The sequence below is a fragment of the Gasterosteus aculeatus genome, chromosome 18 (genome assembly GCF_964276395.1).
Source record: "Gasterosteus aculeatus chromosome 18, fGasAcu3.hap1.1, whole genome shotgun sequence".
NCBI classification, from domain to species: domain Eukaryota; kingdom Metazoa; phylum Chordata; class Actinopteri; order Perciformes; family Gasterosteidae; genus Gasterosteus; species Gasterosteus aculeatus.
The window spans coordinates 6,737,333-6,755,244 of NC_135706.1; the positions used below are offsets into that span (position 1 = coordinate 6,737,333).

At 43.5% G+C, this 17,912-nt stretch overlaps 1 protein-coding gene across 1 annotated transcript in view; it reads left to right on the plus strand.

Moving 5' to 3' along the window:
- syne2a (spectrin repeat containing, nuclear envelope 2a) overlaps positions 1-17,912 on the plus strand; it is a 69,498-nt gene that overhangs the window by 22,018 nt on the left and 29,568 nt on the right. The window contains 28 exon segments of the mRNA XM_078093046.1: positions 157-1,359; positions 3,031-3,189; positions 4,056-4,211; positions 4,363-4,604; positions 4,708-6,748; positions 6,823-7,157; positions 7,249-7,393; positions 7,936-8,136; positions 8,435-8,694; positions 8,770-8,920; positions 9,343-9,486; positions 9,583-9,714; positions 10,055-10,237; positions 10,393-10,530; positions 10,967-11,152; positions 11,402-11,524; positions 12,053-12,235; positions 12,431-12,544; positions 13,333-13,431; positions 13,858-13,935; positions 14,166-14,621; positions 14,794-14,867; positions 14,956-15,067; positions 15,260-15,346; positions 15,608-15,736; positions 15,886-16,086; positions 16,533-16,625; positions 17,009-17,194. Of these exon segments, the coding sequence (XP_077949172.1) occupies positions 157-1,359; positions 3,031-3,189; positions 4,056-4,211; positions 4,363-4,604; positions 4,708-6,748; positions 6,823-7,157; positions 7,249-7,393; positions 7,936-8,136; positions 8,435-8,694; positions 8,770-8,920; positions 9,343-9,486; positions 9,583-9,714; positions 10,055-10,237; positions 10,393-10,530; positions 10,967-11,152; positions 11,402-11,524; positions 12,053-12,235; positions 12,431-12,544; positions 13,333-13,431; positions 13,858-13,935; positions 14,166-14,621; positions 14,794-14,867; positions 14,956-15,067; positions 15,260-15,346; positions 15,608-15,736; positions 15,886-16,086; positions 16,533-16,625; positions 17,009-17,194 (7,611 nt within the window).

Here is a 17,912-nt window from a genome sequence, read left to right on the forward strand (position 1 = left end):
TTTACTGGACGATAAAAGCCCCACGAGACGTTCAACCCCACAAAACAGCGCTTGTCCGTCTCCTAAAGGACAAATAATGTCATTGTCGGAAATATAGATTATCTGTCAAAGGCTATTTTTCTGGTAGGTAATATTTATGTGTCTGTGCTCTCACAGGCATCACTTGATGAGGGGTTATGTCTTCAACAAGGTCTTTGTGAAATTCTCACCGAAAAATTAACAGAGATATCGGAGACAACCACGGCCCTTGTGTCCTCTCGCTCCTCTGAAAGGGATCAGAAGGACAACAAATATACAACCAACGAAACTATGGAAACAACCAAAGAACAAAAGTTAACAACTGCTCTGCCAAAAATAAACGTGAAGAACTTTTTTGTGCCTAATGATGATACTCGCACCATGGATACTGATGGCAACCCTTTACGCAGAGGGCTTAGGGAACTTCCTGGACATAACACTTTAATGTCAGACTCGCTTCCTACTCTCAAAACGGGTTCAGTAGCTCTGCAAGAGACCACAACTGAAATCGCGTCTCAACGTCTATCGGCCCAACAAGAGACATTTGAAACAGTTACTGATGCTCAAGAACAGGACAAGCACTGCGAGGACGCCTGTGTGACGCCACATAAAGTGTTGACAATAGTCTTATACTTAGAGAGGCCTCAGTTGCAGCTTCAGGACATTGTTGGAGCCTGCAGTCCAGGTGTACTTACATCTTCACAGAGGGCCAAGGTTTGTGATGCACAGCTCACAAAATCGTCCAGTGTTCCTGAGAAGAAATCTGAAGGCTTTACAACATTACCGGGTCCTGAATCAGATGAAACAGACTTGGTGATCCATTACACAACGAACGCTGCATTAAATGAGTCTCCAGTGGCCAACTCACTGCCAAGAAACCCTTTGGCACTTGCAGCTTCAGAGTTTGAGGATATAAATCCTACAAATGCCACATTGTTGTGCCGAGCAACGTCCGAAAGCCAAGCATTAATGCACAGCGAGGTTTTCAATTCCTCTAACTCCTTTGGCACTGATGCTAAATGTCAGCTCACTTGTGCGCATGCAGCTGAAACGACGTCTCTGGATGTCCGGCGGGAGGAGACGACACATTTCTGTCACGCTGAAGAGCAAACGATGAGCTTCGTGTCGTGCACCGGGGAGGCAGACGCTTGGAACGCAACGCAGAGACCCGCTGGTGACAATAAACAGCTCGCTGCAAGTACAGGACAGCTGGTGAGGGCAGAGGGAGGTTCACCTGAAAGCCTGCAGTCCCAACTTTCCAAAGGGCCAAAAAGAGTCAAAGCCACGCTGCCACTTGGAGGAAGTGAGAGGGAGATGTCTACATCGCTGGAGGACAGACAGGTGAATAAGATGAGGGTGGATGTCAAATTTAAAAACACCAGACTCTACAAATCTTTTCTATATAGAGCTTATTTTTTCCTCCACTGTTTTTTACCCACTTATGTTTAAGGCCCAGAAGACGTCATATTGTGCAGCAGATCACAAAAAACACATTCAATAAAAAATGTAGCTAGGATTACATTTTAATTCATTGAAAGATGAGCATTATCGAGCTTGATCTACTGTAATTGGTGGCTGCTCTCCATGTTTGTCAGCCCGGTTGGCAGAAGGCCCCGATGATAAATCCAATGTGTTTGCTCCAAAATTTCACATAGCAAATATGGTCTTCTGTGACATTTACAAAACACTTTTCTTTCCTCGTCTTCCCTTCATGTCAGAAAAGGGGCGGTTCAGTTGAAGTTTATTGTTGTCTTTTAAGTGTTTAATAGTATTCTAAATTCAGTCCTAAATGCATCTAAAACGTAGCTTTTATTCTTATTTATTCCATTTGAATGTGGTACTTCATACAGTTCTGCCAATCATCCTTTTCCCGTCATTCACCCACTGGAAAGAAACATCTTTCTTGGAACAGATAAATTAAGTCTGCATATTGACTTGTTCATTCAAAAGAATGCATTGCAAATTGCAAAACCAAATGGTGCAACACAATATGCAATAAATAACTGCATATATAAAGTGAAAACAGAAACTATACAAATATACTGTCTACCAAAAACGGTTAATTACTACAATTCAGAAAGACTCCACCTGCACAGTCTGCAGGAGCTCTTATGAAAGATAAGAAATAGTATGTAAGAAAAACAATGATGCGGCAAAAATATGTGTAACAAAATAAAAGCAGTGCAAGATAGTTGTCTGAGAAAGGGAAGGAAAAGCCTCATTTGTAATCTGGTTATCATTGGCCTTCTTTCATCAGAGGGACCACTAAATGCTTCGGATGCTTGTAACACAGTATATTTCTCTGCTTGTAGTCTGTCATTAAGTGTGTTTGAGTACAAGCCACAGTGCTCAAAGGAATTTAGGAATTCCTCACTAAAACAACTTGTCATTTTTGTGAGTAATTACAGCACTCCCGTCTCACTGTAAACAGCAGTGTCCTAAAATGCACCAAGATGTTTGGATATTGTAAATGTCCTGGCCCTACTTCGACCGCTGACTAAATTCATTACGGGTCTGCTGCAAGTCAAAACGTGTGTAAGAGATTGAAGTACAAAAAGTTGAAAATGCAAAAAACACAGAATTACAGATTTTTGTGATGTGGTTATGAACTGAATTGAGATGTTTAATCCACTTTTTTTGTTGTTCAAACCCTCTTACCGCTCCAGCTGCGCTCTGCTCGCAGACACACCTTGATCATGGCCGAAATATTTCACAACGAGGCAACTCCCCTGTTGGGAGTAACCAAGGAGTTAACGTTGTGTTTTTTGTGTTTGCCTTGTCTACCAGGTTATAACAGATCACTTTTTTTTTTTTAGAGAAGCGAGGCAGGAAGCTCTTTAGAAATGAATAGTCTATTCTCCCTCAGGGCAGACTGCTCCTCACCCAGGCACATTCCTGCCTTAACTGCATGGACTCGCACGCTGATCTTTACCGCCGTGCAGCAGGAAAAGATGTGTCATAATCAGTATGCGGGATGACTGTGACACCACCCCATGTCTCCTGTGTGCACAGCGTCAGACCCGTGACAGCATGGAGCCCGAGAGGACGGCGCCCGATCCGCCCGCTGGGGAGGCGACAGGTGGATCCCCGGAGTATCACGAACGCCGCTCCACCATGCACAGCGTTCTGCCTGCGATCCAGAGCTTGGTGGAAAGCAGTAAGATAATAAACGTGAGTATCAACTTTTTTTGTTTGGGTGGATCTCTGTTGGATTGACTGTCGGCTTGCTTTGTTCCTGTGGGTTTAGAAACTGATTTATAAAAGTGGGAACTTGTATGTGGGAGTTAAGGGGGCGGCTCCCTGCGGCTCACGCAGCAGTATTCTTTAAATAACAAGCAAGCTGTTTTTGATTAATATGTTATTTAATGATGATATTTACTGTTCCTGGCGCTGGTTCTTTTAATTCCCTGTTAAAGTATGTTTAAAGGATAAATGCATGAATATCCTCATTTAAGTATTTTATGTACTTCATGATTTCAAACATAACTCCATAGCGTCAATCGTCCAAAAAGGGCGAGGAAGTCAATTCTACTTACTTTTGGCAGTGAGCAGATAGGAGCAGCAGCATTGTGATTGATGTTTGTGTGTGTTCCCTTGATGCTGCGGACAGGAAGTTACACAAGATGGACCCTTGAGATGTAATGATTTCCTGCAGATTCATTAGTGGGGCGCACCCCTCTCAGTGACTTCCACTGACAGACATTCAGTCAACTTATTGTGACAAGTTGGATATTCTATCATTTCATGTAGACATTTATAAGTCATATCGCCCAAAGTTGGCTGGGATAGAGTCCAGACCCCCGCGACCCTGTGTGCAGGATAAGCGGTTGGCAGATGGATAGATGGATTTATAAGTCAAAGAAAAAGGAAACAAGAAGATTTTGAAATAAAAGAGTAAAAAAACGTTGACGCAACTTTGGTAAAGGTGATGTAGTAAATTGAAACCGGCATCTTTACTTAGTTTTTATGATATTTCTCATATATCGGTATAAAGGTTTTAAGCTAATTTTCTTTCTTGGTTGTGTTTATTTTCATAGCGGACTCCACAGATTGATTTTAATTGGCACCTGAAGTACTTTCCTGGAGAATCACAGGTTCGATTGGTACGAGCTGTCCAAAATGTTCTTGCATGTCGTTATCAACCAGCTCAACTCGATGTCTCCGCAATGGCCAAACAACTGCAGGAGGCAAAGGTAAACACTTCCTATTACTTTTCTTTTCTTTCGATATGAAAATGTAATCAGCTAAAAACTTAAAATTCATGTCACTGACTTTTTTTTTTGAACGAAGTAGAAGTACAAAAACCGTAAATCCTTTTACCTGCCGTCCATTCTGTCTGCTTAGGACTGCAGGCGCTGTGTGCAGGAGCAAGTGGCCACTATGAAAAGCATGAGTGGTGCTAGGATTTGTGATCCAGATGGTTTGAAAAGAGCTGAAGGACAGTGGAGTGCTGCACTGCTGGAAGCCTCCGCCACGGTGCAGGTCAAAGCAGCACAGCTGGATCAGGTCAAAGAGTACCACAAACGGATGAAGATCACCAGAGCTTTCCTCGAGGTTGTGGCGGCGGAGAAGGACAAGATGAGCTTGTGAGTAACACCTTCACTTATAAGTGAGGTTGGTAGTCTTCGTTTACATCAATCCAATGACTGTGTAGCTGATGAACTCATACTCTAAATCTTCTTTCTTCAGAAGTACTTTGAGAAGCAGCGCTCTCCAAGCTGACAAACTCCAGGCCCTGCTTCAAGCCATGGTGCAGAAAAAAGACACGATGGAAGAGCTCCTCCAGTTGAGCAGGCGATTCTCCGTCCACTTGAGCGACGCTGAGAGTTCAGGGGCTCTTCTCGCCCAGCTCGGAGATGTCCAGGAGGAATGGAGGCTTTTGGAAGGAAGCATCAAAAGAGCTCTGCAACACGCCTCGAGCTCCACTTCTCAGTACTCTCTGTTAATACGAGAGGCCGAACAGCTAAAAGCCAAGCTGGACGCTCTTCGGCCATCCAGTTTTAAAAGCCGTGACAGCAAAAGTGCTTTAGAACTTGTTTGCCTGAGCACAGACGTACAACTGTACAACCAGCTCTATATGCACTTACAGTCCCAGACAGATGCTCTCATCCATTTCCCTCTGGGTCAGAAAGAAAAGGATGAGCTCAGTGGTAGTCTTAAGGACCTTAGGTCCCTGCTTCATGTCACCAAGAGCCAGCTGGACACTTCAAATTACATCTGTGGCGGCATTTCTTCAACTAAGATCAACAAGCAATTACAAGACTTGATCATATGGGCCAAGCAAGCAGAGAACCACATCTCTGTTAGCAATAAGTCAGCTCTTTTCCCGGAGGAGGCTCGTGTTCAGATTGTTCAGATGAAGAAGTTTCAGACAGATATTTGGTTTCGAAGTTCCAAGATGCAAACAGAAGTTGAGAATATGAAAGCTGCGACAGTCTCCGATATGGAAAATGAGCAAAGTGACAAAGTATTGAAGACAATAGAAGACCTTTATGAAGCCTTCCCTGACCGCTTGAATCAGGTTCTTGACACCATGAAGGACAACCTGCAGGAGAGGGAGACACTGTTATGCCAGTTTGCCAGCATTGACGAATGGCTGGCGGAAATGCGTGCTCAGAGAGACCCATGTGCTCTTGTTGACAACGTTTCAAAAGCTGACATCGGAGAGCTGGAGAGCGAGCTAAAAAGTCACCAGCTCGCCGCGGTCGAGATTGAGGCTCAACTAAATCGGGTGGATGCAATGGCTGACGCTTGCAGGGAAATAGCCGTGTGCTCGAGTCCGGGAGAGAGCCGCTACCTTGTCAACAGACTGTCGGGCCTTTGGACGGAGCTACATGGGCTGCTAGCTCACGAGAAAGCGCTCAGCTGGGAATTGGAGGAGCTGATTCATGAGCTAACCACTTCCGGTGAGGAGTTATCGGCCATCCAGGCTAGCTTGAAGCAGATTTCCACTGATTTGGTGCAGCAACGGTTCCCTTTAACACAGGAAACCCTATCGGCAATTGCACATTTGAAGCACACGTTAATGGAACATCAGTGTCAAGTACGAGGCCTTAAGCAATTCCAGGAGGCAAGGCGAAGCTCCGTGCTTTGCACCATTGGTGAACTGCAAGACCAGTGCAAAGCACTTAGTATTAATGCCGTTGAGCAGGACAAATATCTGCACCTGAGAAGACAGATGGTGGAATCTAGGGACATCGTTGAAGAGCAAATCCAACGCGCCAAAGACGAAACCATCAGCGTGGGCGAGAGGGTCATGCTATGCCAATCACTCTTGGTTGAACTTCCTTTGGTAAAGACACAATGTCAAGAAGTGGCCGACCAGTTGGAGACCATAGCTCAGGAGTTGGAACCATCTGATCTACACCTGGAGAAGGAGAGGATTCACTGCACAGTGGAAGCTTTAGTCTCCTGGGAGGATTCGGTCACAGATGATATCAAAAACCTAGAAGCCAAGCTTCTACTAGGCCTGCATTTTTTCTCAGAGCACCGTGCCTTGATAGAGCTCTTCCAAAGAACAAGAGTGGAAATGGAGGGACTGGAACCAGTAACTCCAGATGAAAAAGCCATAGATATTGCATTAACAAGGAACTTGATTATCTGCAGACATATGGAGTCTGGGATGCGGGTGTTAGAAGGTCTGGGAAGGAAAGAAAACGTGGACTTGAAGAACTACAAGGAACTGTACTCGCTCAGGGATGCAACCATGCGTGACTGTCATTTACGAATGGTAAGCTTCAACGTTCGGATGAATCTGTGTTGTTTCTCTAAACTGTGCGTGATCATACAACATGTATCCAACAGGAAAGCTTATGCCAGGCGAGAGAATCCTTGAAAGATTACCACTGGGCTGCTCAGGGAGCAATGTGCTTCCTCCATAACGCCGAAGCCACCTTCTTATCAGCTCCAGGAGGGTTCTTGGACTGCACTGAGGAACAAACACAGACTCAGCAGGCTCTAGAAGCTCTTGAAGGTGGATTTCAGGCTCACATCTGCCACCTTGTGGATCTAGTGCCCAGTCAAACCTGCCTGTCCCGACCGAAAACTGAGCAGCTGCACATTGGCATCCTCAGTCAGCTGTTGGTGGGTCGAGCCATATTGGAGGCCCAGGCCCAGCTCAGGATGGAGTCCTTGAGGAGGTACTGACTGCTCACTACCCCATTGAAGTGCTTCTGTATACCTTTCGTCGTGGACATTTCTCTGTGTCGTAACAAGACTTGTTTCTCCCAGGTGTGAAGTAAGACAACAGAGCCACAGGAAGTGGCACGAAGACATACGTCAGCGTCTTTCAGGGTTTGAAATCAAACTTTCAGAGTGCGCGACGGAGCAAGTCACGTCGTCTGACCAGTCTATTGCTCAGCAAAAGAGAGCTACGGTGGGTTTGATGCAGCAGTATTTCTCTACGGATTAGCGCGCGGCTCCAAAATGTAAAGTCTACACATGTTGGATATAGTTGAACCTTGTATTACACAGATTATAATCATTTACAAACGTCAGCCTGAGTGATGCTACCGACGTGGCCCTGCCAATGGCAAGGGACTGTCCTTTGTGCGAGAGTGAAATGTCTCTGCAACTTTGAGTTTGATTACCATGATATTTGATACAGATGTCGCTTAGTAAGATGAAGACTTTGGTGCCATTGTGACATTTGTGATTTTGAGTGAACCGTCTCTGTTAATATAGGATTGATTAAATTGGGATTTGATCATCATGTCAAGATAGATTGTGATAAGTTTGTTTCTTCCTTCACGTTCCATTTGCTGGACTTTTAGTTTTGCTTTTGCCTTTTTGTAGTACAGACTCCACCACTGCATCACATGAGTGCGTTTGAGATGTTAACCAACACGTGGTTCACGTAAAGGGAATACTGCCTGATTCAAACTTTAATTTTGTGCTTCATTTTGTCACTGCTTAAAGCTACTGCTGGAAGGTCTTCTCAGCCTCGCAGGTCAACTTGATGAACTGCGAGCTGGATGTCCAGCGCAGAGTTGCGGAGTTGGGAAGGACGGCGAGCTCGGCGCTCTCTGGAGGCGCTGGGTATCGTTACGCCGTGGTGTCGGCATCGTCATAGCACACACAGAACAGAGAGGGGAGGAATGGAAGGACATCACTACCAGTGTGAGTTTTACCAAAAAACAAATTCTTTTGCATTTTAGCATGACCTAGTACAGTATATATACAACAATATATGCAGAGTCAATAGGATGTTTTTTCCAGCATATTGTTTGTCTGGCTTCTAAATGTGTGCATGCGTACAAAAATGATACTTTACTGCCTTTCTGTTTACAAAGGTTTACTTTGTTAAGTGACTTTTATTGCTTTCTGAGGCAAAACTTATTGTAACATAATATACAGTCAATAAAAGACTAAAAAGTAATATATAGCTACATTAAGAACTACATTCAATACTTTTTAGATGGAGCAGTGTTGCAGCTCTTTGGTCCGTCTTCAATCCGAGGTTCCCGACTCCTCCGCTGTGAGCTTCAGTCAAGAGGAACTGCTGGAGCTTCTGCAGCAGGCTGAGATGCACAGGGCCTGGCTGGAGCAGGAGCAGCAGGCCTTATCCTCCCTCGAGCATCGACTGGAGCGTGCCCTGGGCTTGTCTAGTACCCAGGAGCCCGCCAGCCCTGGACCGGTGGCCAAAACACTAGTGAAGCTTCAAGATCAAGTCAGGAGGTGGGGTTTGTTTGGTGAACTGGTGCACAGTGATTACTAATGTCAGAGATGCTGAGGTGATGCTGTTCTCCGTAGCCTGAAGGAGAGGAATCTGCTGGTGGTAGCTGCAGCTCAGGCAGAGGACAAGGAGAGGCAGCAAGTCCAAGTGGAGATCGCAGAGTGGGAGCAAAACATGTTAACCATTCTTCCCTCACTGGAAGCCTGTTCAAATCCGTGCAAACAACAGGTCAGGTTCCTTTTTTATTCTAATAGCCCAAGCATGGAAATGTGTGAGAAGGCAGGTAACGTGACATCTAGAACAGATAGCGTCTTAAGGTATAATAATAACAATAATAATAAGCTTCTTTTAATGTCAGGATCTGCTTAGAACAACGGTGTTGTAGCTACAGACGACGTGTAGCTTCAATATTTGGCCGAAAGACCCTAAATCGTCTAAAGTTTGCATCCAGTCTTTACTGAGACTTTTATAGCCGCCGTCGGAAAACGCGAGGGACAAATTACAATTGACGGCCAGGTCAATGGTCACCAAGTCTTTACATCCAGTCTTTACTGAGAGAATAAGTTATTATTATTATTTGGAAAGAATTCATCTGGAGCTAAACAATTTGACGCTTGCAGTCTCTATCTTCCATATTTCCACACTGACAGGAGCTCAGACAGGATTTGTCCTCCCAGAAAGACAAACTAAAGTGCATCATGGACAGCGTACAGGGCCTGTACGCTGAGATACCAGCTGGTATCAGCAGATGGTTACAAGAAGCTCAGCGTTCTTTACAAAGAGAAGAGGAGAAGGTAACTGCCAACGAGGATCCATCCTTAACGTCTCACCAACTATCAACCATTAAAACCTCCAATGTCTTTCTTAATGTGCGCGTGGTCGTTCTACAGCTTGTGGAGAAAAGCTACCTGCTTCGGAGGCTGGATAGTCAAGTGGCACAGTTGGGTTCTGGCCTAGAGATAGTAAAAGTGTTACTGGAGCAAAGGAGTCCAACCGTGAATGAAGCTCAAAATGCGATCAAAGTGAGACCTGTTTGCTTCTATGTGTGTGTTTGTGAATGATCCATAAACCTGCTGATCTGCAGGTGTTGTAAATTGAAATTAGTTCTCAAAGTCTTCTTTGTTTGTTTTTTCTCATCTCTTTTATTCACATTTTAAATCTGTTAAGTTGACTGCATCAGCTAACATGTGCATGTATGTAGGCTATAAGTAACAAGTAAAGTCCAGCAAGCTTGCAATATAATCGAGCACTTACAAAGATTACTTTTCAGTAGAAAGTCTAACACAGCTTAACCATGTCTGCGATCCAGGATTACATTGTTGCTTCATTGCCCCGACATGCTTCTCATTTTTGGTCCTCCAGCTCGTGTGGGATGAGCTGGATGCATGGCACAGCCGCCTGATGCTGCTGGACAGCGAGGTGCAGGATCTTGCGGAGGAGCATCCGGATCAAGCCCACCTACTGATGGACCAACTCAACCGACCGCTGCAGCTGTATCAAAACGCAGCGCACATGACCGAACAACGCACCGCCTTTCTCAGCAAGGTCAGGAATGTTCTGTTCGCAATGGATTAAATGCAGAGAGTTGACGGAACAGGAAGCATTGGTTGACTCTTGTATCTTGAAAATACGTTGCATCCCAGCTTTTAAAAATCTGTTTATCAAACCGACAGTCTGCTTCCTTATGTTTTCTATTTCAGGTCCCCGCCTGCCTTCAAGAGTTTGAAGATATTATGCATGGCGCCGCCTGCTGGTTAGACGAGGCCCAGTCCTGGCTCAGTGCCCTGTGCTCCTTCCCCACAGCCAGAGGCCTCCAGAATCATGCAAACTCCCTGCAGGTCGGTGACACAAAGTGACTAGCAAAATAACGGAAGAAACCGTGATGGGTTTTTTCTGCAAGCTCAAAAATGTCTTTATCCAATGAAACATCATTAATTGGGCCCTCTTGCTTTGGTTATTCATTTTAACAGTAAATAGATCTTCATGGATTTAAGTATTGAAAGGGCAACTTTTGAACCCGCCCCCTATTTTCCATTTGTCTGTTTCTATGTGAATGATGCGTACAACAATTTTAGAAATATTTTTAATATTGAGGGAAACCAATGCAGGCGGCAGACGCGCTAAACGTGCTGGTTGATTATGTAGAGGTCACTGAAGGGAAATAAAGCGTTTTTTTCTTTACCTTTTCCTAATCCGTTCTGTTTGGTAATGTTTGTCTCCATTTTCACACTTTTCCTTTTAATGATGAATTGAATTCTGAATCCTGGGGCACAGCTGGTCCTGGACGACTCTGAGAGGATCAGACAAACGCTGCAGGCCTTCAGGCCGGTCCTGGATGAGATCTCCGCTGTGTGTGACATCAGCACCCACGAGGAGAGGGTGAACCAGAAGGACCAACAAGTCCAGAAAATGCAACTCAAGATCCTACAGCCGCTGGAGCAGATCCTTCCAGCTGTTGGGGTAACCTCAAAACCCTGTCCTCGCACTTACTCTAAATAGGTTCCATTTGCGGATGGATTTGCTTTGCTTTTGCTCAAACTGTAGGCTTGCGAGCAGAAATGTTGTAGCTTGCCCTTATTTGCTGCACTCCAGCCTTTCTCCTTACTCTCCGGCTGCCTCTGTGTATAGGTCACGCTTTCGAACCGCACTAGAAAGAATAGAGATAGGAAGATGGCTTCATAAAGGTGGAAACAGTTTGGATTATTTCAGGTAGTGGAGACATTAGAAGCAGAGCTGAAGACCATGGAGCAGAATGTCCCGAAGATCAGAGCGATTTTATCCTCCGTGGACGACACGCACATAACTCTGATGGAGCATCTTCAGAACCGACAGGTGATTTGTTGCGTGCTTCTTATAATACCTGTAATACTACTTATTTCGAACTACATTTTAAACCACACACATGGAACATGGAAACAAGGTAAAAAAAATGATCTTCATGTAAAGGGATGGAAGGATGTTGATTAACTTTGGGAAGAGATGTCTCATGAATCTAGATGTAGGACTCCTGATTGAGGAGGGAAGCATATAGTAAAAAATATAGTAGTGTAGTAAAGTGTAGTATAGTGAAATACAGCAGTAATTGACACTGGGGTACTACTGATTTTACATTTGCATTTTACATTCCTAGTCATCTCTAATCATCCTGTGAAAAGTTCAAGTATATACATGTGTTGCATTCATGTTAAATCAATATATAGTAGCAATATATACGTTATTGTTACAAGTGTTGTTATGTTACAAGTAAATAGTTTTCTGTGTAAAATGATTGGTTACATTTGTTCATGATTGGATCACACTAGAGAGAGGGAATCTCGCAAAAATGATGTTGTTAACAGTTTGCTCTGTTTCAACTTGAAGGTGATTGTGGCCAATGTGCAGTCCATGCAGAGGACGTTGGAGGAGATTGAGCGATGCAAAGGAGAGCTTCACCTCCCGCAGGGCGCAGAGGAGAGCCTGCTGGTTTTCTCTAGAGCCAGACTGCTCCTGCAGCCGCTGGACGAGCTGCAACAACTCACCCATCAACAAGCGGCGCTGCTCCAGGTACTGCGTGTAGTCTAAATGCCACGGCACATAGAAAAGAGGTCTGATGTCAGCAATATGGGATTAAGCCAAAAGTGTGTATCTCAATGTAATATCTCTTTATTTAAAAAAAATATTTTTCAGCAGGTCCTATTTTTCCATCAACATTTGTCACGTGTCACATTCTCTTTCTTTTTTCTTATTTCTATAAAATAGAACAAGATTAGGGCAGAGAAAGAAGAATGGAATGATCTTGACATCATTGCAGTCTCTGGTAGTCCTGAAGAAGTATTTCATCTCGACAGAGCTCCACAAAAATGCATAGTACAGGTAAATACAAATAATTACACTATTACTAATACTGTAGAACGAATCATCATCAACACCAGCTGAAACTGTAACACTTGTTTGAATACCATTTTTGGAGCCGTCCTGCAGTTTAACCAACAACACATGTGCTCTCTAATCATTTATTGTTGACAATTTGCGGCATTTCACTACTGTTTTGGGGAAAAAAAGCAACCGTTTCTGCAAGAGGTACTTACTGCAGGCCCAGCTAAACTCCTAAATTATTTTGTTTTTTTGGGGGGGGGGTTACCATTATGGCCGTACTGTGAGCAGTGAATCGCAGACTGCATATTGTATATTTTCTACGCCATTCACGAGAATCCTCTGCTGTCAACACATTATCTGTGTATTATCTTTACTAACTGGGCTACGACTCCTTGTCCCATTGTATTCTGAAGTATACTAAATCGTAGACATCTTGGCGAGGCACCTCACAATAAATGGATTCTAGATTAATAGATTGCACCAGAGGTAAGAATATTTTTTAGGTAAGGCAGTACAATTATACTTAAATTAGATTTGTCACGTCCCTTATGAAAGGAAAAGATGAATATCAAAAATGAGTGTGTGACAGATAATGGAGTCGTGCTAGTCTGCATCCTGCAGAGCAACACTTCTTCCTCACAATATTCATTTGAACATTACATTCAGAAAAGGTTTGATGTGAGAGAAGAAATGAGGGAGAAATCAATGAAAAGACAACTTATTGGTCCATTTCATTTTTACTCATACTTTTTTATAATATTACTCACCTTTACCACTAAAAGCAGGAGGCCTTTGAGTTGTCTAATTCAGAGGAAGAGGAGGAGGATGAAAACAACAGTTGTCACTCGTCGTCCTCTGACACACTAACATGCAGTATTCCAGAGGTAAATCAAATTATCATTTGTATTTCTGGGTACCTCCTTGACTCTAGGTCTCATGAGACCTTTCATTGAGACCTGGACAGGAATTTAATTATTAATCACAATACTAATTCTCTGTGTTTTGGACCTTCACATTTCTTCGGTTCCTTTTTCTTTCACATTTCCCTCTTTATTAGCGTTTTAATTCACTGAACAGAATCCAGCTTTCGCACTGCCTCTCTTTTCCTGTGGTGTGGGCGATTCTATCAGTCTGTATCAGGCAGACGGTCCGGTCTCCTGGTGAATCCCCTCGGAAGCTGTCAGAAGCAGCTGTTTGACATATGTTGCTCCTCAGAGACCTTTCCCTTCACACACACAAACACACACACACAAGTCTGTGTGCGCGTGGATTACGTTTGCATCTGTATATTGATACTGTTCATGTTTTAGGATCCAGAGGAAACACTGAGTGCCTCAGATGTGCAAAAGGAGGAAATTGCCAAAATAAAGCAACCGCCAGACGTTACAGTAAGTTATTTATTTTTAAGGCTCAAGGTTGATGAGCTTTTTGACCACTTCTTGTAAAATCTTCAATCAGATTTTTATTGCTACGTTTTCAAATACTGTTTGTTATGATTATTCATCATGGTGAGACTTTTGTTTTAAAATCCAAAGATTACTCCTTGTCTTTATCCACTGATTATTATAGAGAGCGCTCATCTTCAGTAAAATCTTAATCAAACTTGTTTGTCATTCAGGCACTGGAGAGTTTGGCTGGAGCGTTTACCTCCGAAGTGAAGACGAGCTCTAAAAGTGTTCCAAAAGTTCCCGGGCTTTTATCTGGGAGTCCTCGTACATCAGAGCCTGAATCCGAAAATGTTGCAACTGGATTAATAAAAACGGATTCCGTGGTTGGTGAAGCATTCGGTCATGAAACTGTGACAATCGAGCCACCCATCGCTGCAGCCAGTCTGGCAGTTGAAGACAAGTTTACTGCTGGCGCTGCCGAACTGGACTCGCATGGATCACCAAAATGTGAAAGTCTTGTCGCCGAGCCTCATGCAACGTTCCCTCAGGCAGCAGCCGCAGTGGAGGAGACAAGACTGATTCCTGCGAGACCTGAAACTCCATTTACTGCCACAAGAGGATTTGATGGCTTCATGGAGGAAGCAGATAAACATCCGTATTTCTCTACACGTCCGCATCGACATCTGGTAAATGAGATTTCAATCATTTTCCAACTTTTCCAAGTGGATGAGTCGACACCGATTAAAACTCTGAATGGGAACTACTGTCTGTCTGATTTCGAAAAGTTACATCAAAGTTCGCACACCATTAAAAACAGTAAGAAATCATTTGTCTTCTCTCACTCTGTCTTGATTCTAGAACAGTCCCGATGTGTCTACGGTCCGGGGAGAAGAATCTCCTCGAGCCCGGGAGATGTCCGAGGAGCCGATCAGGTACACGAGTGTCATTCTTCCAACTGCTGTTTTACAACTCTCACAGCAGACTTGTGACTCAGACATTCTGTGTGTATTTGTTCCCCAGCATGGCTGAACAGGGGGAAGATAACGAGGGGGAACTAAGGTGGATTCAACTTAATACCCAGATCCTCCAAAAACTGATCACTTTGAAGAAAGTTAAGGAGGGGCATCAAAAGGTAACAACTTACTCAAATGCTGATTGTGAATTTGAATACAAATGTTATGAATGAAGTGCTGATGCTTAAAACTGCACCTTAAAATGAATGTCCTTTTTGGTTTTATAACTCCTCGCATCTTGTTCATTCATTACCTCCATGCATCCTGTCTTTTTTCCCCCTCTTAAACTGAAAAATCCTGGTTTTCTTTAGGACCCCGAGAGGGAGCTGACATCACCCGGGTCGGCGTCTGCTGTCCTGCTGCGGGCACACGAGTCCATCACCATGATGAGACAGATAGTACGTACCATTGTAGATGAGGTTAAATGTTGGCACATTTGTGCATGTTTACCTTATCGTAGATGCAGAGATTGAGTTTTGGAAGTCAAAAGGGCTTATTCTAAGAAACAATGCAGTGATTGCCTTCTTTAACTTTAATTATATATACCATATATGTATGTAGTTGACCAATAAGTGCAAACCTCTTTTATAAGACCTAATTTGTTTCATCATAATAGTGTTATAGTGACAGTGATTCCAATATGTTTGCCTATTTTCCAGGTGAGCTCTCCAGGTGCAAATGACACGCTGTATGCGGCTGCCCGGAAGCTCCTCCTCTGTCTGGACGCTTTGACTGACCTCCTGTTAACTCCTGGAGAAGATGCCCAGCTGAGGCTGCTACAGCAGGAGGTGACGCACCACAACGATTCTCCAGCACAACCAGCATAACGACTCTATTAGGTGTCTCTTTAACATCTAAAGTCTACAAAGAAAAAGTGACCACCTCGCGGTTGTAAAAGCTCTGTTTTTTCTTTGTTTCTGACTAAATACCTGCGCAGTGTGTGTCAACTGAGCTGGTGACTCTGTGTGAGATGTTGAGTAAAGTGGCGTCAGCGGCTACACCTGCACTTTTGAGGGAAAAACCAGAAGCGCTCCGCTGCTTGGTCTCCCTTCAGGAGTGTTTACAGATGGGCCGGCTGGTCTCCACCTCGTCCCACAACCAGCTCATTGAGTGCCGGGGACACGCACTGCGGCTTAAGGTTTGGATTACAAATACATTGAAAACCTTATTATTATAAGAATGTGAAGAAAACGTAGTTATTCATATATTATGCCATTTTCTTACAGCAATAATCTCCAGTAAACAATGTTTCAGCTGAAACTGGGCTTTTATAGCTTGAGACATTAGGGTTAGGGGTTTTATATGTTTTTATGCTTAACTATGGCAATGCATTGTATTATAATTATAATGGTAATGCAATCATTTAATCGCCGTCAATTTCTAATGTGCACATTGTCTGAACCAGTATGAGAATTGAGAGAGAACTACAAATACTTAAATACAATGTGGTACTGCTCGTGTCCTTAAATTTGCAAATTTACAATTTACTCAACTACAATTATTTTACTCATACAGAAGTTCACAAATTTGCAGATAAAATTTTACTCACCACAATGAAATAACGCAGTACCTTTTGTCCTACAGGAGCACGGCTCCAGCCAGCTGTGTAATCTGGACGAGTTCGAGATAGAGCTGAGCGAGATGTTCCCAAACATTATGGATGTTTCCATTTTGGAGGTAACCAGTGCTTTGTAGATTTTTTATGTTAATGTTTGCCTTTGCACGTGGACAGTGCTATAACATGCACAGGCAAATACTTGATAATGCCCGGTTTGAGAGCTGTTGAAGGCTATGACTTCGACATCATTTCTGCTTTTAATTACACGTGGAAAAAGACAAATTTAAACAACAAAGGCTTTATTAGTTGAGTTTTCCTGAGAAAATAGAAAAAAACTACTGAATAATTCACATCTAAATATGCCTCCTTTATACACCCATAGTATAAATGAACGTCATTGGGATCTAATTACAGACTAATGTCAAGAAGAAGAGATGGTGGGCCTTTGTTTATAAAGTTAACAGTATTTTCCTGCAACTGTGCTTTTCTGTATCTCTCTCAGCAGTGCATGCAGGGCCGTCATCAGAGGGAGAGTCCAGGCGTAAAAGCCAATCTACAGCAAGTGTCCCGGTCCCTGCTGCGGGGGATAACTAACCTCGTGGAGCTGGGTGAAGAATGCGTAACAGAAGAGCAGATGAGCTGCACCCACAACTGCAGCCAGTTTCAAGCCATCCGATGCAGATACAGGGTACCTTATTACGCTTTTCGGCACGTTCTTCAACCATCAAGCAACGACTTGGTTAGGGCTGCAACTAACGATTATTTTGATAATCGATTAATCGGTGGATTATTTCTTTGATTAAGCGATGAATCAGATTAAAAAACAGTATTAAAAGCTTTAATTTCCAACCCTTTATTCTAAAACAGAACTGCAAATTCACATTGCGAAAGTACAGGTTACTCCTTGAACATAATAATTTATAAAAAAATAAAGAAAAATACAAATCAGAAAATGTAATAGGATTTGTTTTAATGTCAGAACTTGTTCTCTAAAAGAGGCGAGTAAATAAAAACGTGTCTTACTCCTGCTAACTGCTTTACTGTTGTTATTAGCGAGCTAACGCCAGCTTGATCAGCTGGATGAGAGTAAACAGCAGCAGCGAAGCCGCCCAGCTGACCGACTGGCAAGGTTGTGGTGGGTGGGATGCCGGCCGGTCAGCTAGGTGGCTGGGTGAAGCCAAATATGTTTAATGAAATAATCAAGAGCACCATCAAAACGCTACTGCATCTGGTTGATGTTGTACACACATGTGTGATTACCCACAATGCCGTTTACACACTTTCAGGGCTCTCACGTGTCACGCACGTGTGGTCTTTTACAGAGTGGTGTCTCCGCAACTCATTGAGTGACGTAATAATCACGGGACACAACGAATCGATAATGAAATTCGTTGCCAACGCTTTTA